The sequence below is a fragment of the Chiloscyllium plagiosum genome, unplaced genomic scaffold (assembly GCF_037043375.1).
Source record: "Chiloscyllium plagiosum isolate Xiang-an unplaced genomic scaffold, Cpla_swu_hap1 HiC_scaffold_22, whole genome shotgun sequence".
Taxonomy (NCBI): Eukaryota; Metazoa; Chordata; class Chondrichthyes; order Orectolobiformes; family Hemiscylliidae; genus Chiloscyllium; species Chiloscyllium plagiosum.
In genome coordinates, this window is record NW_028270160.1 from 41,956,467 (window position 1) to 41,981,480 (window position 25,014).

Sequence of the window (25,014 nt, forward strand, 5' to 3'; positions counted from 1 at the left end):
TATGCATACCACCCTTTGTGTAAAAAAGATGCCTCTCAAGTTCCCTTTTATTCTTTCCCCCCTAACCTTAAACTGATGCCCTCTAGTCCTTGAATCCCCAACCCTGGGAAAAAGACTGAGTGCATTCACCCTATCCATGCCTTTCATGATCTTATACACCTCTATAAGGCCCCCGTCCTCAGTCTCCTTGGCTTGAAAGAAAAAAGTCCTAGCTTGTCCAACCTCTCCCTACATCTCAGACTATTGAGCCCAGGCAACATCCTTGTAAATTTCTTCTGTACTCTTTCCAGTTTAATAACATACCTCCTATAACAAGGTGACCAAAACGAAACACAATACTTCAAGTGCGGCCTCGCCAACATCAGTATAACTGCAACAAAACTTCCCAATTTCCTTACTCAGAACTCTGACTGATGAAGGCCAGCATGCCAAAAGCCTTCTTCACTGCCCTCTCTACCTGTGATTCCATTTTCTGAGAACCATGCACCTGAACTCCAAGCTCCCTCTGATCCACTGCGCCCCTTAAGGCCCTACCGTTCACCATGAAACTCCTCCCTTGATTCGACTTTCCAAAATGCAAGACCTCCCACTTACCTATATTAAACTCCATTTGCCATTTCTCAGCCCACTTCCCCAGCTGATCAAGGCCTTGCTGCAATTTCTGTTAACCTTCCGCACTGTCCATGGTACTGCCTATTTTAGTGTCATCAGCAAACTGACCAATCATGCCTTGTACATTCTCATCCAAATCATTGATATAGATAACAAACAGCAATGGGCCTAGCACCGACCTCTGAGGCTCCTAGCCTCATTTGCTATGATGTTATCTTGCCTTTGGTCGCTGTTTAAATTTCAGCCAGTTGGTGTTAACCATTTAACTACAACTAAGAGTCAAAATAAAATTGAGGTTCTGTTTCTGATGGGAAAGAGAATTGCACATAGTCTCCAGTAAATTTGAATTTAAGAAAAGGCAATGCATAAACATTCAAATGCTTAAGAAACAGACAACTTGTTTAACCATGTCAAATTTTCAATGCATTATGCATTACCTCTTTGGTCTGTCCAGAACGGACTGATGACGAAAACTTTGACATGTCTGAGCCAGGTCCAGAATAATCATCAACTGGCATTCTGGGTAAACAGAAGTGACAGAATAAAAGTCAAATCATAAGTTGTTAGAAAGCCAAAAGTTAATGTATCTTTTAATATCCAATCTGATAGTTTTTTATTCTTCCATATACTACTAATGTCTACGCACACAAAAGAATCTATGCCAATATCAAACCTTACAGTTTCAGTCCCTCTGAATTAAATTGCAAAGTGGGAAAAGTGTTGTTCTATGCTGATATGATGAGCAGAACTTTTTTGGGGGGATAGGAACCCTGATATTGTGCAAATTGCTAAATCCCAACCTTGTGTCTCATTGGTGTCAGATAGCTGATGCGATTTCTGTTAGGACAGTCTATCTGAAGTCAAACATCACATTTATTGTCCACTTGAGGATAAGGCAAGCCCCAAGATCAAAGCGTTAATAGAAGGATCTCCGGCAATGACTCAATTTCAGCCTCACCTTCTGAAGTATGAGTTGCCAATGCCTGTAAAAGAGAGGGCATCTCCAGGGAGGTAAAGTGAAAAATCTTAAAATGACAGAACTGCCAGGCTACCATGAAGGAGTAGCCCCTTGACTGGACAATCAACAGTTATAATTGTGGTTCAACTGTCACTAAGAGACATTCTTGGTGGGATGAAGAGCAGCTGCTTCATTCACTCTCTGGTTGGTTTTGTCCTCAGTGGTGGGCCCGGAAGCTCTGAACATTTCAACGATTGATGCAAGAACACGTCAGCAACAATTTTCTGGCTTTCCTATCTCTAATCTTGCCTCTGAAAGGAAATTCTGCTCTATGAAGTCCACAAGAAATATAACCCATGTATAATATTGTTTCAGTGATCCACAGCAAAGTATCAGTCACATGGGAACTTCAGTGGAAGTCAGTAAAATTGCACAGATCATGAAAATCTCAATATATAAGATTTTAAGAGGACTGGACAGGGTAGATGCTGAAAGATTGTTTCAGTTTTCTGGAGAATGCAGGACCAGAGGGCATCATCTCGGAATTCATATTTAAGACAGAGGTGAGGAGAAATTTCTTCTTTCAGAGGGTTGTTAATTTATGGAATTCTTTACCACAGAGGGCAGCTAAGGCTGGAATATTAAATATATTCAAGGCTAAGGTAGACAGATTTTTAATCAGTAAGGCAATCAAATATTATAGGGATAAAGCACAGAAGTAGAGCTGAGAATTATTAGTTCAGCCAGGATCTCATTAATTGGTAGAGCAGACCTGATGGGCTGAATGGCCTATCTCAGGTCCTATGTCTTTTGGTCTCAAGTATTTATCAGAGAGAGAGCTGCATGAGCTCTTCATAATGCTCCTGGTGGTATTTGAAGTCATGGGGCTGAATTTTACCAAAACACAATAAATCACAATGACCATATAAGTTGGCAGTGGGATATCATTGTGAATTTGGCCTCTAGTTTCCATATAACCAACAGGAAGTGTGGGAGCCAATCAATAATGATTGAAGCAGCTGAAAAGGGCACATCATATTTAAAGGGAAGACAACACTTACAACCATGGTATAATAAAGAGAAGGGAAGTGAAAGAGGGTCCTAACTAAGGGAGGCTATGTCAGGGTGGTTGGATTTACAGGAAGGTGACTGCAAAGTTTAGCAATGCCTCTCAGGAACTGTTTCTGAAGGCAGAAAATGCACTTTGGTGAGAGAGAGGTGCTCTTTCCAGTTGACTGAATGGGAAGACTACCAAGCTTTACCAAGAGGTCTGGCTGGTAGTCACATAGGGAATCAACTGCCGTGGAGTGGAATCTCAATGGCAAAGCCACTATCTGAGACAGTGTCACATCATATGGGCAGCATGGTGGCTCAGTGTTTAGCACTGCTGCCTCACAGAACCAGGGTTCGATTCCATCTCGGGTAACTGTGTGGAGTTTGCACATTCTCCCTATGTCTGCGTGGCTTTCATCCAGGTGCTCTGGTTTCCTCCCACAGTCCAAAGAAGTGCAGGTTAGCTGGATTGGCCATGCTAAATTACCCATAGTGTTCAGGAATGTATAGGTGAGATGTATTAGTCTGGGGTAAACAGGGAGTAATAGGGTAGGGGAATGGATCTGGGTAGGTTACTCTTTGGACGATCGGTGGGCCAAATAGCCCTGCAGGGATTCTATGATCATTCTTTGGCCCTTTCCAGCACAGTCAGTCTCATGTCAGTGGGCATTAGTTAGCAAAAGTGGAACCAGCTGCTGAGAATGGCACAGAAGTGTGCATGCAAGCATTCAACAGAGAAACAGACAGCTGCAGCCACCGAGTAGGCAATACTTCAGTGACAATGAGATTCTTGTAGATTGCCACTCCTGGAGTTTTCACCAACGTGGCAGGTGTTGAAACAAGGGAATGACATGTGTGGGCATCTGTCAAACTTTCCAGAGTATTTGATGCCATGCACACACAATGGAGTAGTGGCACCCACTTCTCTGGCTTGATTGCAAGCCTCTTCCATTGAGAGAATAATGACTAACATGTAACATTACATGCATGATATATGAATGTGTGCTCGCCTATACACGGAACTCTGTGGAGTAATGAACCTACAAGATGGACACAGCATACCTCGACCTATTCTCATGCACTCAACAGCTTAAAAATGTGTTACTGGAAAAGCGCAGCAGGCCAGGCAGCATCAAAGGAGAAGGACAATCGACATTTCGGGCATAAGCCCATCTTCAGGAATGAGGAGGGTGTGCCAAGCAGGTTAAGATAAAAGGTAGGGAGGAGGGACTTGGGGGAGGGGCGTTGGGAATGCGATAGGTGGAAGGAGGTTAAGGTGAGGGTTATAGGCCGGAGAGGGGGTGGGGGCGGAGAGGTCGGGAAGAAGATTGCAGGTCAAGAAGGCGGTGCTGAGTCTGAGGGCTGGGACTGAGAAAAGGTGGGGGGAGGGGAAATGAGGAAGCTGGAGATATCCGCATTCATCCCCTGTGGCTGGAGGGTTCCTAGGCGGAAGATGAGTCGCTCTTCCTGCAGGCGTCGTGTTGCCATGGTCTGGTGATGGAGGAGGCCAAGGACCTGCATGTCCTTGGTGGATTGGGAGGGGGAGTTAAAGTGTTCAGCCACGGGGCGGTTGGGTTGGTTGGTGCGGGTGTCCCAGAGGTGTTCTCTGAAACGTTCCGCAAGTAGGCGGCCTGTCTCCCCGATGTATAGGAGGGCACATCGGGTGCAGCGGATGCAGTAAATGATATGTGTGGAGGTGCAGGTGAATTTCTGATGGATATTGAAGGATCCCTTGGGGCCTTGGAGGGAAATGAGGGGGGAGGTGTGTGCACAAGTTTTGCATTTTTTTCGGTTGCAGGGGAAGGTGCCGGGAGTGGAGGTTGTGTTGGTGGGGGGTGTGGATCTGACAAGGGAGTCACGAAGGGAGTGGTCTTTCCGAAACGCTGATAGGGGTGGGGAGGGAAATATATCCTTGGTGGTGGGGTCCGTTTGGAGATGGCGGAAATGACGAGGGATGATCCGATGTATCTGGAGGTTGGTGGGGTGGTAGGTGAGGACTAGTGGGGTTCTGTCCTGGTGGCGATTGGAGGGGCGGGCTTCATGGGTGGAGGAGTGGGAAGTGGAGGAGATGTGGTGGAGAGCATCGTCAACTACGTCTGAGGGGAAATTGTGGTCTTTAAAGAAGGAAGCCATCTGGGTTGTTTGGTATTGGAATTGGTCCTCTTGGGAGCAGATGTGGTGAAGGCGAAGGAATTGGGAATATGGGATGGCGTTTTTACAGGGGGCAGGGTGGGAAGAGCTGTAATCTAGGTAGCTGTGGGAGTCAGTCGGTTTATAGTATATGTCCATGTTGAGTCGGTCGTCCGAGATAGAGATGGAGAGGTCTAGGAACGGGAGGGAGGAGTCTGAGACGGTCTAGGTCAATTTGAGGTCGGGGTGGAAGGTGTTAGTAAAGTGGATGAACTGTTCAACCTCCTCGTGGGAGCACGAGGTAGCGCCGATACAGTCATCAATGTAATGGAGGAAAATCCAGTCCCTATACACTTCGATCCCCCATCACGAAGGCCTCAAAGCCCTCCGCTTCTTCCTTTCCTGCCGAACCAACCAGTACCCTTCCACTGACACTCTCCTTCGACTGATTGAACTGGTCCTCACTCTTAATAACTTCTCCTTCCAATCCTCCCACTTCCTCCAAACCAAAAGGAGTAGCCAATACCGAACAGCCCAGATGGCCTCCTACTTTAAAGACCACAATTTCCCCTCTCCACCGCATCTCCTCCACTTCCCGCTCCTCCGCCCTTGAACCCCGGTCCTCCAATCGCCATCAGGACAGAACCCTACTGGTCCTCACCTACCACCCCACCAACCTCCAGATACATCGGATCGTCCTTCGTCACTTCCGCCACCTCCAAACGGACCCCACCACCAAGGATATATTTCCCTCCCCACCCCTATCAGCGTTCCGGAAAGACCACTCCCTCCGCGACTCCCTTGTCAGATCCACACCCCCTACCAACTCAACCTCCACTCCCGGCACCTTCCCCTGCAACCGCAAAAAATGCAAAACTTGCGCCGACACCTCCCCCCTCACTTCCCTCCAAGGCCCCAACGGAATCCTTCAATATCCATCAGAAATTCACCTGCACCTCCACACACATCACTTACTGCATCCGCTGCACCCGATGTGGCCTCCTACACATTGGGGAGACAGGCTGCCTACTTGCGGAACGTTTCAGAGAACACCTCTGGGACACCTGCACCAACCAACCCAACCGCCCCGTGGCTGAACACTTTAATTCCCCCTCCCAATCCACCAAGGACATGCAGGTCCTTGGCCTCCTCCATCGCCAGACCATGGCAACACGACACCTGGAGGAAGAGTGACTCATCTTCCGCCTAGGAACCCTCCAGCCACAGGGGATGGATGTAGATTTCTCCAGCTTCCTCATTTCCCCTCCCCCCACCTTTTCTCAGTCCCAGCCCTCAGACTCAGCACCGCCTTCTTGACCTGCAATCTTCTTCCCGACCTCTCCGCCCCCACCCCCTCTCCGGCCTACCACCCTCACCTTAACCTCCTTCCACCTATCGCATTCCCAACGCCCCTCCCCCAAGTCCCTCCTCCCTACCTTTTATCTTAGCCTGCTTGGCACATCCTCCTCATTCCTGAAGAAGGACTTATGCCTGAAACGTCGATTGTCCTTCTCCTTTGATGCTGCCTGGCCTGCTGCGCTTTTCCAGCAACACATGTTTAAGTTCTGATCTCCAGCATCTGCAGTCCTCACTTTCTACTAGTTGATTTCATGCACTCAACACTCAACATGGAGCAAGGGAAATGGGCCTTGCTAAGGTGGCAGAACAGGTGTGTGAAGCTCATGGGTACTCCTTTCATGATGGCTCAACAACATTGCATCAAGCCATGATGACAGAAGCAGCTCATGAACAGGTAGCAGGTGGACCTATGCTTTACCATTCTAGGTTTCAGGCATCCAAAGGACATCCAACACTGTCATCTAAAGCCACAAAGGAGCAAGGCCAGCAGCCTGTCTCCACTTCAACTGCATGTGCTGGATAGCACAAAATAGAACCACTCACAAGTGTTCATGTAAATCCATTTGATTACTCCTCGATTCAAACACTAAATAATACTTTAATGTATAACATGTATAACATGAAGGGTGTGGAATAATATATCAACAAAAAGTCTGGTTTTGTGTTAGATGCTACCTTGATTGCTCATTCAACATTTGTGGACTGTTCAGAGCTGTCTTGGGAAAGAGGTCATGAACAGGTCTGAATTGTATATGAGTAATGGTGCACAAATGCCCGGGCTTAAGTCATGATGGCCTGATTAGCAGGGGTGAGAGAGGCCAAAACAAACATAATTTAAAAATCTCTTATAACAAAGGATCATGAATGCATTATTGTGCAAAGCAGCCAATTCACTGCTGTCTGAGGGACTGAAAAATTATAGCAGGTTTTAAGGACTATTGGTGACATTCAAATGTTTCTAGGTCAGTTTGAGTTAAAAGAATGAGGCCAAACCGTTGCGGATGTGTTCAGCAAAATGTACATTACCTCTACCTGAGCACGCCATTACTGTTCCAGATTTATTTACAAACAAAATGATCAGTGAAAGCATGGTAGCATTTTAAATAGTATTATAATTGTAAAAGAGGGCCAGATAGCGAGAAAGAATTTTGAAGCAAAACCATTTCCTCGATAAATTTCTTGAACATTTTTTTTGTTCTGACACACAGTCCATTATCTCAAAGTACACATCGAATATGCAAGCCTTCAGTGTCATGCACTCTAACATGTCCTGACAGAATGTGAACTAGCACAGATTAGATTAGGTTACTTACAGTGTGGAAGCAGGCCCTTCGGCCCAACAAGTCCACACCCACCCGTCGAAGCCCACCCACCCAGACCCATTCCCCTACATTCACCCCTGCACCTAAGAGTACGGGCAATTTAGCATGGCCAATTCACCTAACCTGCACGTTTTTGGAATGTGGGAGGAAACCGGAGCACTCGGAGGAAACCTACGCAGACACGGGGAGAATGTGCAAACTCCACACAGTCAGTCACTCGGGTCTCTGGCGCTGTGAGGCAGCAGTGCTAACCACTGTGCCACTGTGCCGCCCACATAGGAGAGATTGTTGTCCTATATAATTGTAGGATAATTGGTAAGTGATCACATGATATAACCAGAACTTTTTGTAAGAAGTTTGAACTGCAACTGACATGAGAAGAACTCAGAAATCTTAATCATACAGCTCAGTATAACATGACTAACTATACCTGGAAGATTCATGGAAATGAGTTTTGAAGGTAATACATTTGCAAGAAAACGCTCTGTTCCATAAAAGACAAACGCACTGCAACTTTTTAGCATCTCTTCCCAATTTGCATGACTATGAAAGAAAGAAAATACCATTGATTACTCAATTGGAAAATTAAAATGCAAAAACTTGGGACGTCAGGGTGAACAGGAATTCAGAAAATAGTTATAATGCAGCTTCCTAAAGCAAATATTTACTGTACCTCAGTCATGAAGCACGTATCCAATTTTGGAGGATCATTTATTGCACTCAATGCTCACATTTTATCAAATATTCCCACTGCAAAAGCCATAGATTGCAATCAACGTTTCTTTAGGAATTCAGAAAATTCATCTCATTGCCAGACCATGCACAAGTGAAGAAGAGTTGTAATCAATAGAGTCTTTTGATTATTAGAAAAGTGATGGAAGGGATTGTTCAAAGTACTATCAAGTAGCATTTACTTTGCAATAACTGGCTCATTGATGCTTAGTTTGGGTTTTGCAAGGACCACTCAGTGTCAGATTTCATGACAACCTTGATCTAATCATGGACAAACAGTTAAATTCAGGAGGTAAGGTGAGAATGACATCAAGGTTGCATTTGACTGAATGTGGCACCAAGGAGCCCTGGCAAAACAGAACAATGTAAACTCACCAACTTCTAACTCTAAATGTTCTACCTGGTAATTAGATTTTTTTAAAAAAGTTCCTGAAAATGTGGCCTGAATCTTCCAAGCAGTGACAATACTGAGTGCAGTGCCTTGGTACACAAACATTCTCTCCAACTGACCCAGACATTTCTTCCGAGATCTTTTCAGGGGGCAACTTCTCCATTCATTGGAATCACATCCAGCACAAAGGAAGATGGCTGTGGTTTTTGAAGGCCAATCCCAGAGCATCCCTCCAAGAGTTCCTTAGCAGAGGGGCCTTCGACCAACAATCTTCAATTGCTGCATTAATGATGGAATACAATCCTTCACCATAAGGTGAGCAGTGGAAATGTTTGTAGATCACTGCACTATATTCAGAACGTTTGAGATTCCTCAGGTACTGGAGCATATGCAGCAAAACTGGAGCAACATTCAGGCTTGACCTAATAAGTGGCAAGTAACACAAGTACTGGACAATTAACATCTCAGAGAATCTAATCTTCATCACTTAACATTCAATGTGATGGCCATTGTTAAATCAGCATACAGGGCATTACCATTGACTAGAAACTGAACTGGGCTGATTACATAAACACTGACTACAAGAACAGATCAGAGGCTGGGAATTCTGTGGAGAGTAACTCATCTCCTGACTCCCAAAAGCTTGGTCGCTATCCTCAATGCACAAGTCAGGGGTGTGATGAAATATTCTCCACTTGCCTCAATGAATGCTAATTCAAAACACTCTTTAGAAGCTAACAGCATCCAAGACAAAACCACCAACTTAATTAGCATATTCAGAATAACCTCGGTTATCTGAACATCAATTATTCGAATTTCGGATTATCAGAACAAGATCTCAAGGTGCTGTAAAAACATTATCTGTTATCTGAACAATCAGTTATTCGAACAAAATACTCCCTGCCCATCTCGTTTGGATAATCTTGCTCTGTATACCCAAGCATTTTAAACATTAATTCCTCCCAGTACTGAATCACAATAGCAGCAGTGCATATCATCTAGAAGATGCACCACTGCAGCTTACCAAAGTAGCTTCTAAACATACAACTCATACCATCTAAATGGAGATGAGTCAAAACTTCAAAAGAACATCACCAACCACAAATTCTCTGGCAAGCCATTCACCATCCTTGGTGTTGGAGGAAACCAGGACATGCCCACCTGTCGTCCACCTTTTGGCAACAAGAGTAAATGAGTGAGATGGGTAGTTGTGTGATAAATGGATTAGGTGGATAAGATGGACAGCTAGATTATTGGGTAGGTCCGTAAAAGGGGTGAGACGGTAGCTGGATGTCAATAATTCAAATTGTCTAACATCATCCAGATAACTATCAATGTAAGTCATGTATATCTGTTAAAAATATACCTATTGCGAGATTTAAGTTGCATCAAATGCAATAATAATTACAAAGGCAAATAACATGGAAAAGAACAAGCAACAGAGTAGAAATGAGGATGTAATTAAGCACTTTGTTGGGACACTCACCTTCATTATAGAACCTTTTGACAAAACTAAAAAAGAAACTGAACAATTCAACATACCTTGGAACATAGTCAATACCCATGATTCCATCCCAGTGTGCTGTGAACTGTAAAAAGTATTTTTCTATAATGTCTGTCATTACTTTCACAGGACTGAACACTCCTAAAAAACATAGCAAATTAGCTGAGTATAGTCCAATTCTAATTAGTGTTTTAATGTTGCATTTAATAATTTTCAGATCACGGTACTCAATTTGATTCATGCAGACATACAAGTAGTTCATTTTAAACATTAAGTTATTTTAGTAATTATAGAGATTGTAGGTAAGGTTTAGGGTACACAATTTCTTGTGACTAGATGTTTAGAATAAAAAAACTCAACAATCTTAAGCACAGCTACTCAATTAAATAATGCAAGAACATGCTTCAGCCTCAAGCTTAAAAGAACACTGTCAATTTGACAGACTTTTATTTCCTATTGCCTTTCAATGGCCCTTAATGGACTTTGGCTGCATAACTGAAAATAATCTTCCCAACTAAATGTTTGGCAACGCAGAACGTTTGCTCAAAATAATCCAGAATTCAGTGTTTTTACCATATTCTTTTTTATCAGATATTTCAGCATTTTTCAAGTATTTCATACTGACAACATAAATAAAGACATTTAAGCTGTTCTTTTAGCTTAAAACTAAAATAACTCAAACCCTGTGCTTTTAGATGTATACACATTTTCTGCTGTAATATGGCCTCTTGTGTATAGTAGGCTGGTCCAATTACCTGACTATCTCTTTTTTTTGCAGCCAAGATAAAATTCATAGCCATTTAACCTTTAACCTAATCAACTGACACTTTTCTTAGTATTAATTGTGTCGAGTACTGATCTGAGCACTTCAGGCATTATGGTCCAGACATCACACTTGGTTTAAAAACCAATCAAATCTCAATTAAGTACTCTTAGAAAATATTTGCAAATAATCTTGACGTAAGAACAACCTCAAAAAGTGACAACATTAACTGACAGTTAACTAATTCAAGTTCATAGTTATATAATTTCCAAGGAAATATCTAAAGTGGAATCTTAAAAACAAAGGCCAAGTTAGCAGCTAAACATTTTAACTGCACATTATTAGGAAGCCCATAAGAAAAACCAAGGAAAATCAACATTTGACTGCTTCGCTATATCTGCTGGGATATCCAATGATGATGAATGTGATCAGTTGTGAGGTTCCTCTGTTGCTTTGAAACCTAACATACAGACTCACTTGTGAATGCACATTTATATTCTCCTTACCTGAGTCATTAGTTTCATCATAAGGATCCACAATATCTGACAAATCCAATTAAGGTTAAATAGTGGAGGCCACTTCCACTTTCAACCAACAGCACATAATCAATCTGCTAGCAGGATTATTGATATTGTCTTCCTCGATGTCTAAAAAGCTCACCCTTCCCTCAGGTTCTATAGCAGTAGTGTGAACTTGTCAAATTGGTGTTATCAGTGTTTTAGTAATCATATCATTTCAAGTGTTAAACTTAATCATCTCAGTTGGGAAAAAAGCAAGACAAGATGATCTTTCATTCTGCTTTGGATGCTATTTTAGAAAACTTGGGGAAAATGGGGTCTCCTTTACCCCAAGTGTTAGAAGCAAATTTGACCATCAGCAACCCAAAACAATTGAAATAAAGGAAACAATTGCGTGTATAATTATTTTATTTAATCAAACCTTAGGAAACACATGAAAGGGAGGAAAGATAAACCACTTCTATTTGAAGTCTTTTAAGATGAAGAGGTCCAACGGCCTTAAAACAACGACAATCTGCTGGAATACTGTCCTGAACTAGAGTCATTCCTAGTTCAAAGAAAAAAGGCTATGCTTGTCAGAAGCTAATCAGCCCAGAACATCAATGCAGACATTGATCAGTGCAGTGTCCTTGTCCCAACCATTTTAGATGCTTTGTCAATTACTTCCTTTCCATCATAAGATCAGAAATGGAAACCTTTGTTGATCATTACACAATTGTGTTCACATGTAAGACTTAGTTGGTAATTCCATCTCGCATTTGTGCCACACAAGTTCTAGGCAAGGACTAGGTCCAATGAGACAGAGTACAGAATGTCACCTTGACATTCAACTGCATTACACTATCAAATCTCCCACTAAGTATATAGTGTACTAAAGTATAGTATCAAATATACTAAAAGTCACCATTCACCAAAACATTAATTGGATCAGTTATGTAAATAACACAACAGAAGGTAAGAAGCTGAGCTCCACAAGAAATCACTAACTGTTTGACCCACAAAGCAACTCATTAGGCATGAGTCAGGAATAGGATTGATAATCTCCATTTGGCTGGTGAATGCAATAGCAACAATATTCAGGAAACTCAAACTTAACTGGAAAAACCACACACACTATGTTTGCACTACCTATACTATTTACTGCCTCCATCACTAAAACACTATCACTGCTTTCATGCCAGGGTAATTCACCAATATTTATTTCATCGCCAACACTTTGCAAGGAGAGGGTAGCAGGCACGTGGGGACTCCATTATGATCACTGATACAGTTCTTCTGAAGTCTGGGTCACAGTATGAATCCTATAAGATATGTGGATTTTATTACCCACCCCAGACTCACTAGTTTTGTGTGCTGGTGTGGGTTTTCTTCAAAGCCCTAAAAGCTTCCCTCAATGACAAGTTTGTGACCACTGGGGAAGGTGTACTGAGGAATCAAGAACATTCTGACTGGCAAGTGTTAAAGGCTTTGTAAATTTAAATGTCACTATTACATGCCGTATTGTTATAAACATTATTGTAACAGCTGTTATTGCTGATTTATCATATCGTGCTGTCCTGAAATTGAAGTCAAGCATGACATTGACCAGTATTGTCCAAATAATGTAAAGTTTTCCAGAGTAGACCTCCAAATTTGTTTCCAGTTCTGGGTAAGACACTCAAATTTTGTTATCATCTGGTTAAGTCTGACTTACATTTTTATTACAGTAGGTGAAATTTGAAGTTCCAGTTACTTATTGAGAGAATAAAACTACAAGATACTTTTAAAAAGATAAATATTTACAGTTTAAAAGTCAACAATACCAACAACTATATACTTTAATATTCCAAAATAACAAGAAGAAAGTATGAAAATATGAAAATAAGCATTTTATGACTACTTAATGTACAAATAAATGTTTTCTCATAACAACATTCAAATTAGATCATCTGGTCCTTTAAGCCTATTCCACCATTTAATAAGATCATGGGTGATTTGATTGCCGTTGAAAACAAGCTGAATGATGTTGACAATAAGGAACATCTTATGGGCAACCATGATTTTTATACTGCAATATCAAGCCCCCCAACAGCGCCACCTGAAACCCAGCCGTAGTCTGGTTGATTAACTGAAGGAGAAATTGTTGAGATTTTCAGCCATGTAATTGGAATTGCAACCTTCCCGTTTATGTCTTTGAAATAATACCCCTAAGCAATGACAACACAATGCTTCTCAACTGCATTCTCATGCCTTCTCCTTGTAACACTCAATCCTATTACATATCTATCTGTCTTAAATTCACTCATTGACTTGGCCTCCACAGCCTTCTGTGAAAAAGAGCTACATTGAATAACCACCCTCTGGTTGAAGAAACTCTTCCTCATCTCAATTATAAAGTGTCCCTTCACTCTGAGGCTATACCCTCAGTCCTAGTCTCTCCAATTATTGGAAACATCTTCTCTATATCCATTCTGTCCAGGCCTCTCAGTCGAATTAGAATTAGATTTATTGTCACATATATTCAAGTACAAAGTACAGGAGAATAGTGAAATGTGTTGCCACACACGGCATCGTCTTAGCACCTGCATATTGAAGCGCCCCATAATTATTAACATAGTGCCCATTGTAAATGCCTTTCCTTTCTCTTGATTTATTTTCTTCCCCATATCCTGATGACTTCTAGGAAACTTGGATACAACTCCCATCAGGGACTTTTTGCCATTGTAGTTCCTCAACTCTACCCACACAGTTTCCATGCTTACTGGCTCTAAATCACTTCTTGCTAACAATGCAATTTAATTTCTTGACAAAGAAATTCCATCCCTTCTACCCATCTGCCTGTCCTTTTGATAGGATTTGTATCCTTGGATATTTAGTTCCCAGTCTTGATCACCTTACAGCCATGTCTCTGTGATACCCATGTTGTACCTGCCAACTTCAATCTGCACTCCTAGCTCATTTATCATGTGCATTTAACTACACCAGCTTCAGTCCTGTATTGATTGTCTTCCTTTTCATAGTTGTCCCCTTATCGGCTATACCTGAGTTAGATTCATGACCACTTTCATACACTCTGTCCTATTACTTGTTTTGAAACTTTAACAATTTTTGCTTAAACTCTCCTCCACCTTTAACATTTTCTATGCATCTGAGTCCACCTCCCCTAATTTTGTTTAGAGCTCTATCCACAGCCTTAGTTAGGCAGTTCATAGGACTCTAGACCCAGCACGATTCAGGTAAAGCACATCCCATCGGAACAGCTCCCTCCTTCCCTAATATCCCATGAATTTGAACACGTTTCTTTCACACCAATCTTTCAGCCTTGCATTTACCTCTTTAATCGCATTGACTCGGTATCAATTTGCTTGTGGCTGAGGCAGTAATCCAGATTTTATTATCTTTTTGATTCTGTTTTCTGATTTAGCTCTAAGCTGCTCATAGTGCCTCAGCAGAACCTCTTTTCTCTGTCTATCTATATTGTGGTAGCTTTGTGGACCACAACAATTGGATCGTTCCCCTCCCACTCCAAGTTCCTCTGCAGCCCAGATGAGATATCCTGAACCTGGGCACCAGGCTGGCAACACAGCCTTTGGGACTCTCGATCCTGGCTACAGCCAGTAGTGTCTATTCCGGTGACCTATCTTATCCCCGTGCTGGTAATCACACCCTCCTGTCTTTAATTACTGACCTTATTGGAGGTCAGTGGTTAGAGGGATATAAACATCTTCTGAAACATAGATCCAGGTAACTCTCCCCCTCCCTAATGTGTTGCAGACTGAGAAGCTCAGATTCAAGCTCATCAACTCTGAGCCAGAGTTCCTCAAGCAACCAATACTTACTATAGATGTGGTCACTGTGAACCACAATGGGGCCTACCAGCTACCATATTGTGCAGTTACATGGCATGCCAGACCCAGCATCTCTAGGTTAATTACTAACTCAATTTGATTTTTAAAAAATTCATACTGGTCTTTTAGTTTGTAGCCTGTAACTATTCTTCCTATTTATCTTCAATCCAAATGTAACCTACAATAGATAGTCAAATTGATTTACAGTTTTTCTGCTCAGCGACTGATCTTAGGCTTCAATTTATTCTGTTTAAAAAAATCCTTACAAACTAGGAGATAAACAAAAGAGAAATAAAAAAGCTAAATGCACTTCGTCTCCTCTGCACTGAATTCCCAAGCTGCCTCAGAATTCTCCAAACTACTTACTCATTTAGGCAGTGTCTCACTCTGAATGTGATCTCTCCTTCCTGATTGTGTAAAGCTTACTTATAATACCAGTCAATTTCTCACAATATATTTTACCAATCTCTTTAATCATATAAATGACGTAACAGGTTAGAATGAACATTTTCAAAGAAATCTTAATAATGGAAAGGATACATTTGAAATTGTGAGTGTCCACTGGAAAACAGCTCGATGGCACAACACGGTTAATTGGTACCTGTAATTTAATGGAAGACAAGTGGCACACTGAAACTATCACAAAAATCAGTCAGGATATTGCATTTGGCAATAATCAACAATTACAAAAATCCTTCAAGTTTTCCTGACTACATGAGAGTTTTATATCCCTGATTTAAAATAAACAACAAGGGCTAAGTCTGCTACTACTTTGGTGGGAGTCTATTATAACACTCATAAACCTGGAAAATAGATTTTGCAGGTCTCAGCCATCAGACACTATTTTCAAGTGACAATAGGAAGCCTCCTAAACCTTCTAAATGGAGAGAAAGTCTCTAATTTGAGAGTTAGATCTTCAATTGGGTTGTAGACTATTATTGGCTAGTACGCCTGGTCACTAAAGAGTAAAAATGGCAGTGATGAATCTCACAGAGTCTTGATGGATTAGATGTGTCATTGAAGAGTTCTCTGCATCAACTTTTAGGAGGCCTCCAATACAAGACCCAGATCCCCACTTTCAGATGTCTATCCAAATTCTTCCCGAGTTTCCTAGATCTTTTTGCAGGGTAGCTGGGAGAAACACATACTGTAGCTGTAGCACTCCCACAGCGCAAATGTCTCATGTGCCTGTGTTGCTCAGCCTCACTCTTATTCACAAACATGCTCTCAGCCTCTGTTTTTTCCCCAAAGCCCTCACTATAATTTTTAGCTGAAAGTTTTTGATTTTTATTCTCTTTTTATAAAATTATTTGAACAAATGCTGCGATATGTAAAATACCAAAAATTCAATAAAAATATTCTGATAATACAGATAACTGAGCAGTACTGATGCATTCTAAAAATGTTGGACACTCAATCTTGACCTGCATAATCCAGATTCAAATCAATGTCTTAAATCTATGTAAAAATATCGAATTAAAGTTTATATTTTTGGGAAAGGCTAAGGCCAACAAGTAAAAAAAAGCATGAAGATTTCGAAAAAGAGTATGTAATTAAGTATAGGTATTTAATCGTTATTAATTGAACATTTTTATTTTGTTTAAAACAGTGGTTAATATGTTTCTTTTCTGGGTTCAAGTGTTTTGTCAAGTGCAAATCATGACACTCTTTCCACCATAATTTGAATCAAATTCTCTCTCACCATTTTCCACTCCTCACTTCATTCACTGTATAACAGGCTCTTGGATGTATTTCTTGAGGAACCTCACACACCTGGCACATAGGAAGATGGTTGTGGTTGATGGAGGTCAGTCATCCCAGTTCCCAGATGGCTCTGCAGCAGTGTACTGTCCTAGGCCCAACCATCTACAGTTGCTTCATCAATGCCCTTCCCTCCATCATAAGATCAGAACTGAGGATGTTTGCCAATGATTGCACAATGTTCAGCACCATTCGCAACTCCTCAGATACTGAAGCAGTCCATGTACAAATGCAACAAGATGTGGACAACATCCAAGCTGGGGCTGACATGTGGCAAGTAGCATTCGTGCCACACAAATGCCAGCCTAAGATCATTACCAATAAGAGACAAACTAACCACAGCCACTTGCCATTCAATGGTATTAGCATCACTGAAATACCCAATATCAACATCTTGGGTGCTATCATTGACCAGAAACTTAACTGGATTCACTACATACACATAGTTGCTACAAGAGCAGGTCAAAGGCTAGGAATACTGTGGCGCGTAACTCACCTCCAGACTCCTCAAAGCATGTCTATTATCTACAAGACACAAGTCAGGAGTGTGATGGAATACTCAACACTTGCCTGGATGAATGCAGTTCCAACAACACTCAAGAAGCTTGATACCATCCAGGACAAAGCAGCCCGCTGGATTAGTATTACATCCACAAACATCCACTCCCTCCATCACCTACAGTCAGTAGCAGCAGTGTATACTATGAACAAGATGCACTGAAGAAATTCACTAAAGATCCTCAGACAGCACCTTCCAAACCCACGATCACTTCCATCTAGAAGGACAAGGACAGCGGGTACATGTGAACCCCATCACCTTCAAGTATCTGTCCAAGCCACTCACCTTCCTGATTTGGAAATATATTGCAGTTCCTTTAATGTCACTGGGTCAAAATCCTGGAATCCCCTCCCTAATGGCAGTGTTGACCAACCTACAGCAGGAGGACTGCAACAGTAAAAAAGGCAGCTCACTACCACCTTCTCAAGGCCAATTAGGAATGGGCAATAAATGCTGGCCAGCCAGCGATGCCAACATCCCACAAATGAGTTTTTTAAAAATTGCACACTTGTAAATGTACAAGTGCTCACTACTGTTAGGAGCTTTTGGCATTCACACCACTGGGATCAAAGTTAAAGCCCAAATGCAGACACTTCAAATGCTACAAGCCAGAAACAGCCCCCCACACTGTGTCCAAGGGCAGTATGGTGGCTCAGTGGTTAGCATTTCTGCCTCACAGCATCAGATACCCATGTTTGATTCCACCCTCGGGTGACTGTCTGTGTGGAGTTTACATATTCACCCCATCTCTGTGTGGGTTTCCTCTGGGTGGCTCTGGTTTCCTCCCACAGTCTAAAGATGTGCAGGTTAGGTGGGAAATGCAAGGTTACAGGGATGGGGAGTGTGGGGGGGGGCGGGGGGGGAGGTGGTCTGGGACAGATGCTCTTTGATGTGGACTTGATGGGCTGAATGGCTGCTTCCACATTGCAGGGATTCTATGACATGGCCCAGAGGAAAGGAAAGTTCATGCCCAGCTTTGCAGGGGTCATGGAACTGGGTGGGACAGGAGATGATGTTTGTGTTTTAAATTCTGCTTTCCTACTTTGCTGTTAGAGAAACAAATCAAAATGTATCTACCTTCATCTTTAAAATATTCAATGACCGCATCTCCCCTGCCTTTTGAAGCTAAGCAGTCCAAAGTCACAGGACCTTCAGAGAAAATATCCCCTCAACTTTATTCTAAAGGGTGATCCCAATTTTAAAACATTTCGGGAGCCACTCTTTAGAGTAAATATCCTTTCCGCACTCACGTTATTAAGACATTCAGGATCTTAGAAATTTCTTTCAAATTACCCCTTAGTCTTCTGAACTCCAATGAAAACAAGTCTAGCCTATCCAATCCTTCCCCATATGACAACCTGTTCAGTCCAGGTGTCAACCTGGTAAATACAGTGTGACTGCTGTGAAGCATGGTCTTCCAGTGCTAGCTATGGAACATGTTTGTGAAATGGAGACTTCAGACGTTGCTTAGCTGACATGACAAGGAGACAATTAGTGAGCACAATATCATGGTTGAGATTGCTTGTGGCAATAATTCTTCATGTATGTTCTTTGACAATGAATGACCTGCTGATGAAGAGCAAATTGAAGCCAGCTGTGTGGTTTTACTGATTCAGTGGAAGCATAATTCCTACAGTTGCCCTTGGCAGAGCTACAAATTCCAAACGTCTTATGCTGCCTTCAAAGAGAGGAAGACTAAGGTTACTCTGTCCTGTTTGCATGCAGTCACATTCATGTTACAAAGTTATTCTGCAGATGAATTTCAATTGGACATGGCCAGGGTATAATTTTGTTTCATTGCCAGTGCAGGCTCTACCTGGGAGGCATGAATTTCCCTTATCCTTCTTGTTCTGATTTGTTTTGCTATCCCTGTAGTTCTATGACATTTCAGTGCCTCTCAATTTCCATTCAGTGTCTTTATATCACTATTAAAGTAATCATTTTATCCCTAATGCCCATGACTTAGGATATTCATGTGCCATTATGGGCCCTATTCCCGCTGCATGGAGTTACCATGACCTGTTTGAATTTCTATTCCAGGGCTCCTAGTCTCTACTGATTCACTATAAGATACTGTCTTACTACTACCAATTGCCACATCTTTCCTCAGTGAGACACGACAACAGAGTCCATCCACCTTCCCAGAACTCCAAGGAGTTCGTGGTAAGCCCCTGAATAGTATTGCTGACACTCCTGGCAGTGACCATATCCCAGCCCCTGGACTGATTTAACAGGACAGCACCAACTGACCGCAGCCCAGCTGCAATATAATTTTGTCACAGCACCACGACAGACCCATCTGTGATCCCCAGTTTGCTTACACTTGACCTGCAAGACTAACTGTGGTCCAATCCTTGGAGAGATCCTCTGACTAAGAAGACTAAATAACTGGCCTCCAGACAAGCCCTAGATTGATTGTGGCACTGTTACTCTTCACCCCTTTAATGGTTGCTCCCCTTTGATTTACATACATGGTCATTTGATGCATATGCAATATGTTTGCTGCTATATGTCTGATGTTGATGTAACAGAAACTCGTCACAACAGGTTGTGCTACATAGAAACAACATGAGCCTCACAGAGGCTGCTGACCATAAGTCAGTGCCGAAGTCAGCAAGTGTGCGTTTGGAAAGTCATAAGCTGTATACAGAGGTTGACACCCTTCAAATCAGTGAATGGGAAAAAGCAAGCTAAGAGCCAGAGATATATCCTGTGCAGATGCATGGGATGCTTGTATGCTCTTGCTCACAAATCATCTGACAAAAGCATGTAAGTCATGGATGTCTCTGAGCTCCAAATCAACGTCCCGAAGGGCTGACTGGTGGATGAATTGGTTTGACAGCAGACACGGCAAAGTAGTGAGGCTGATGCTGACCTGCGCGCGTGAAGAATTGATGAGGATGCTGAGCATGAAAGGACATGGGTGAAGAAATCGTTGGATGATAGTTGGGACAAGCATTTGGCAAGCTGCAGCTACAGCTCACAGCTCTGATTAAAATGTCAGGAATTTCCACAGCTGGATTTCTTGGGGAAGGAGAGAAGGACTGGGAGCTACTTGGAAGTAAGGCAGATTGGGTATCGAAAGAGATGCAGATTCATGGAAATAAGGTAGTTGCTTTTCAATGGTGAGGTTCTGAACTTGTCATTTAAGGCTTGAGGGGATTATTGCAACAATCTTTTTTGATGTCAAGATTCTGATATTTTCATTTTCTCCATATTTCGCTGTTATTCTCATCATTGCTCATGCTACCTCACAGAGGGGGATAGTCCACCCATTCTGACAGATATTAGATGATTCAGTTATTTAAGAAAACAAAAGGCTGAAGACATAGGCTGAGTTTTCAATGAATTGTGCATCTTAGAACAGAATTTAACACTTTCATAGGTGCATTTAAAAAAAGTTATGCAGGCACTGATTAAATTTGATTGTCAAATCTGAAGTCATTTTGAAGTGATCTTTGATCACCATAAATGAGTTATAAATAGCATTTGTGTTAAATGCATTTCAGTGATGAGGTTCTACCTTTAACAATTTCAGTTATGTCTGTCACATGGCACCATAACAATAAAAAAGATGTTTCCTTCTGAAACAATTGAGCAAATTATGAGTTACATAATATTCACAGAAAAAAAGTGACATGTTTGTAATTGTCAACGATTAAGATATTTGTAGAGGTTACCATTTTAATGGCTTTCTTGTGATCTCCTTTTGCTTTCGGACTTCTTGTGTCCTTGCGTACAGTGTCTGTTCAGAAAGGGAAGGCATCAACGTTTAAAAATTAGGAAGTCTCTCAGAGATTCAGACACATATAAAACAGTGCTCCCCCTATCTAATGGTTTAAGCTAATAAATATTTGTGAGCAGAATCAATACCTGCACTTTCTTAGTCTTTAAAAACTTTCACTCTCATGAACAGCCCATGTAAATCTATGAAGCTGCCCTTTTAAGAAAACCAGTGCCAATAGAAATGGCACAAGATTTCTACTTCCTTCACATTCTTTCGCTATGTTGATGGGTTAAATTGAACAATTCCAAAAGCTGGTGCAAGGAGTACTAAGTCTGAGTAAATCGTGCATTGTTGACTGAAATGCAAGCAGCATGCCATCTTTGTGTTGCCTGCTAACTGGAATGACTACTGTGTGCAGCTGTTGCTATCTACCTTCTACATCAGCAGAAATAATCCAAAACTGCAACATCAGAGTAATTCTTAGACTTTGTGCTGATTAAAGCTAACCTGCACCTCTTGGAGGGAAGTGTACTGCAGCTGGAGCAGGTGCTAGCTGTCATGCAAAAACTAATTCCAGTTTGGTTTGGGGGAAATGGTGGGAAATGCACAATGTGGGGAAGAAAGCAGGTTCTAAGATTTTTGGAAGCTTTGATAGAATGAGACAAGGAAGGATGTCCTCTAGACTTGACATCAACAGGCAGTGGGAGTAAGGAGTAGAGAATGACTCCTCATTTCAATCTCTATTTCAATTTATCATGCTGTCTCTCTTTTCAGTTCATTGTCTTCAGCTCCTCTATTAACTAGCTTCCCAATCCACCTCTCAGCAACTCCCTTTTAGATAGAAATGGGCTGTGAAAGAAAAATCAAAAGGGGCCAGGCTCATTGCCAATTTTTAAAATCTGGGCTTTTATTGCAACAAACTCATAGAACATAAAACATAGAACAGTAAAGCACAATACAGGCCCTTCAGCCCTTGATGTGTGCTTGGGTTCAAATTTCACACCAACTGATACTACCATGAAGGGCTCGCCTTCTTAACCTCTCCACTCACCTGCAGTATGGTGGCCCTCAGAGTAAACCACCACCAGCCACCTCTCTCAAATATGAGAACAGCCCTATGGTCTGTTAAGACTATAGCAACTTTACCTTTATTCCCTTCACACACCTTATGCTTTTTGGAAGATTTTTCTATCTTATAAATGTTAGGTGATTTTTCTGTGAACTGAACAACTTCAATTGATAAACCTATTATTTCATATTTTACCTGATGCATCTTTGTGTAGGCGATTGTATAGCAACTGTAATGAAAAATCTCTTGATACTGAGGTGATTGCATCCTCCTGCAAAACACTCAAAACCTCCAAAGGCAGTTCCAACAATAGTTTGTCAGCCAAGATGATTATAAATTCCCCTAAATCTTGAGAATGGCCTGCAACAAAAATGATAAAGTAAAACTAAGTTAGCTGCATAATAATTGTTTTAAAAAATTCAATATTTGTAATGCTGAGACCATCACTGTTTCTATTTTTCTCACTTTTGGTTTGGAACTGAGAGTCGGTGTTGAGAATTTAACTTTGAACAGCAGCTTGTTTTAAGAAAAGAAAACAAAAGACTGATGCTTGGTCACAAAAACAAAAATTGGTGGAAAAACTCAGCAAGTCTGGCAGCATCTGTGGAGAGAAAGCAGAGTAAATGTTTCAGGTCTACTGACTCTTCTGAAGAACAATTCCCAAAATGTTAACTCTGCTTTCGCTCCACAGATGCTGCTAGACCTGTTGCGTTTCTCCAACAATTTCCATTTTTCTCTCTGATTTCCAGCATTCACAGCTCTTTGGTTTATTTGTTGATGTTGGGTACTGGCACGAGAAAATAATGCAGATTATTTACTGCTGTAAGAACACTGGTGTTGGAGATAGACCACCGGATACTGTTACGCTCAGGAACTGGCAGCTGTTTCGGAGTTGAATTGGAGAATCAAGGGAGGACTGGTGCTGGCCAGCCAACGGGAGGAAGGAAAGGAAAGGAAGAAAGGAAGGAAGGAAAGGAAAGGAAGAAAGGAAGGAAGGAAGGAAAGGAAGAAAGGAAGGCAGGAAGGGAAAGGAAGAAAGGAAGGAAAGGGAAAGGGAAAGGAAGAAAGGAAGGAAGGAAAGGGAAGGAAGGAAGGAAGGAAGGAAGGAAGGAAAGGAAAAAAGAAAGGAAGGAAAGGAAAGAAGGAAGAAAGAAGGATGGAAGGAAAGAAGAAAAGAAGGAAAGACGTTAGTTAGTTAGTTAGTTAGTTAGTTAGTTCTCTGTTCAGGGAATTCCTAGAGGTTTGGCACTCATCCACAGATTCAATCAGTAAGCACATCGACCTGGACCCAATACACCGACCACTGCAACGGACAGCTGGAACTGACAACCGGAAGCGGCAGATTCAAACCACTACAAATGCCGGAGAAAAGATCACAGAAGCGCTTCACAGGAGGCTCCCAAGCACTGAGGATGTCACCTAGACAGGGGACGAAACGTCTGCAACACAAATTCCCAGCTTGGCGAACAGAACCACAACAACGAGCACCCGAGCTACAAATCTTCTCACAAACTTTGAGTAGTAGAAGTGTATTAAGAGGGATATCAGGAGGGCAAAAAGGGACTTGAGATAGCTTTGGCAAATAGAGTTAAGGAGAATCCAAAGAGATTCTAGAAATACATAAAGGACACACTGATGTTAGAAAAACCAAATAATGGTGGAGCTATAAATCAACATAATCCAAGATTAATCTCTTTAAAGCTTGTCCATGAAATCCTTTCCTAGATAACTGTCACATACCTGGAGTTGACTTTTCACCCACTGATTTTTCATCTTTCTTTTTGGATTTTGATTTCGCTGAATCCGCGGGTGCTACTGGGGAAGGCTGTTGACTAAAAAGATGCAAGATAAAAACATTCATTCAAAAAGGTATTCATCTCCCATACATCTTAGAAATATAGCCAATATTTATTGGTTTTAGAGCAGTTTTATTAAGCTATTTATTTGACCATTTGCTGCTCAGTCATCATTTTGCCCTGGATTTCACACAAACCATACTATAATTGTGGATGTCTTTGCAACACAGAGAATTTGAGATATTAAGAGTGCACTCGGATTATCCACATTGTGGTTTCATTGTTGTTATAGATTTTTAAAAAACTGGAACAATTTCTTCCCTGAATGAACTTTGAGTGACTACCTGTTTTCAGGTTTTCTGCTAGATATTGCTAGGTGGATGGAATTTAATGCTGACCCCCCACGTCGGGTATCGCGGTGGTAATGCGTTTAATCAAACCAGGGGATGGGGTTGGGGACCCAGCCTTTTGGTCAGCTATAAGCAAAACTCCTGTCTTATTTATAACAAAATGCAGATTGACAGGATCAGAGAAGAGAGAGAATGAAAGAAACAGATAGAGAAAGAAGAAGAGCTGCTTTGAGGCAGACCTGGGAACAAATATTAACATTTCATGTCAATTCTGCTACCTGTGGTGTTCTTGCTTCAGAACTGTTTTGCTAGAAGTGGGATAAACAAGTTAGTGGCTATCAGCCTGGCAATCAGGGTATCCAGTTAGAGTAATTAGATGCCTATTAAGCAACATACACTAACACTATGATTTCTTACCACAGCACTGGGCCTGGTGCAAGGCCTCATAGCCTTTCTACATGCTGCTTAATTGACCCCATTGAACTGTCTGAAGAAGTCATGCCAGACTCAAAATATTAACTCTGTTTTTCTCATTCGTAGATTCTGTGAGACTTGCTGAGTTTCTCCAGCATTTTCTGTGATG

At 41.7% G+C, this 25,014-nt stretch overlaps 1 protein-coding gene across 1 annotated transcript in view; it reads right to left on the reverse strand.

Annotated features, from left to right (window-relative positions):
- The window catches only part of cfap46 (cilia and flagella associated protein 46), a 237,577-nt gene that overhangs the window by 12,125 nt on the left and 200,438 nt on the right, over positions 1–25,014 (reverse strand). Inside the window, exons 49-56 of the mRNA XM_087999267.1 lie at positions 24,026–24,117; positions 22,481–22,645; positions 21,170–21,234; positions 15,710–15,770; positions 11,331–11,366; positions 10,100–10,202; positions 7,865–7,977; positions 1,050–1,131 (exon numbers count right to left, since the gene is read on the reverse strand). Of these exons, the coding sequence (XP_087855393.1) occupies positions 1,050–1,131; positions 7,865–7,977; positions 10,100–10,202; positions 11,331–11,366; positions 15,710–15,770; positions 21,170–21,234; positions 22,481–22,645; positions 24,026–24,117 (717 nt within the window). The remainder of the gene's footprint in view (positions 1–1,049; positions 1,132–7,864; positions 7,978–10,099; positions 10,203–11,330; positions 11,367–15,709; positions 15,771–21,169; positions 21,235–22,480; positions 22,646–24,025; positions 24,118–25,014) is intronic.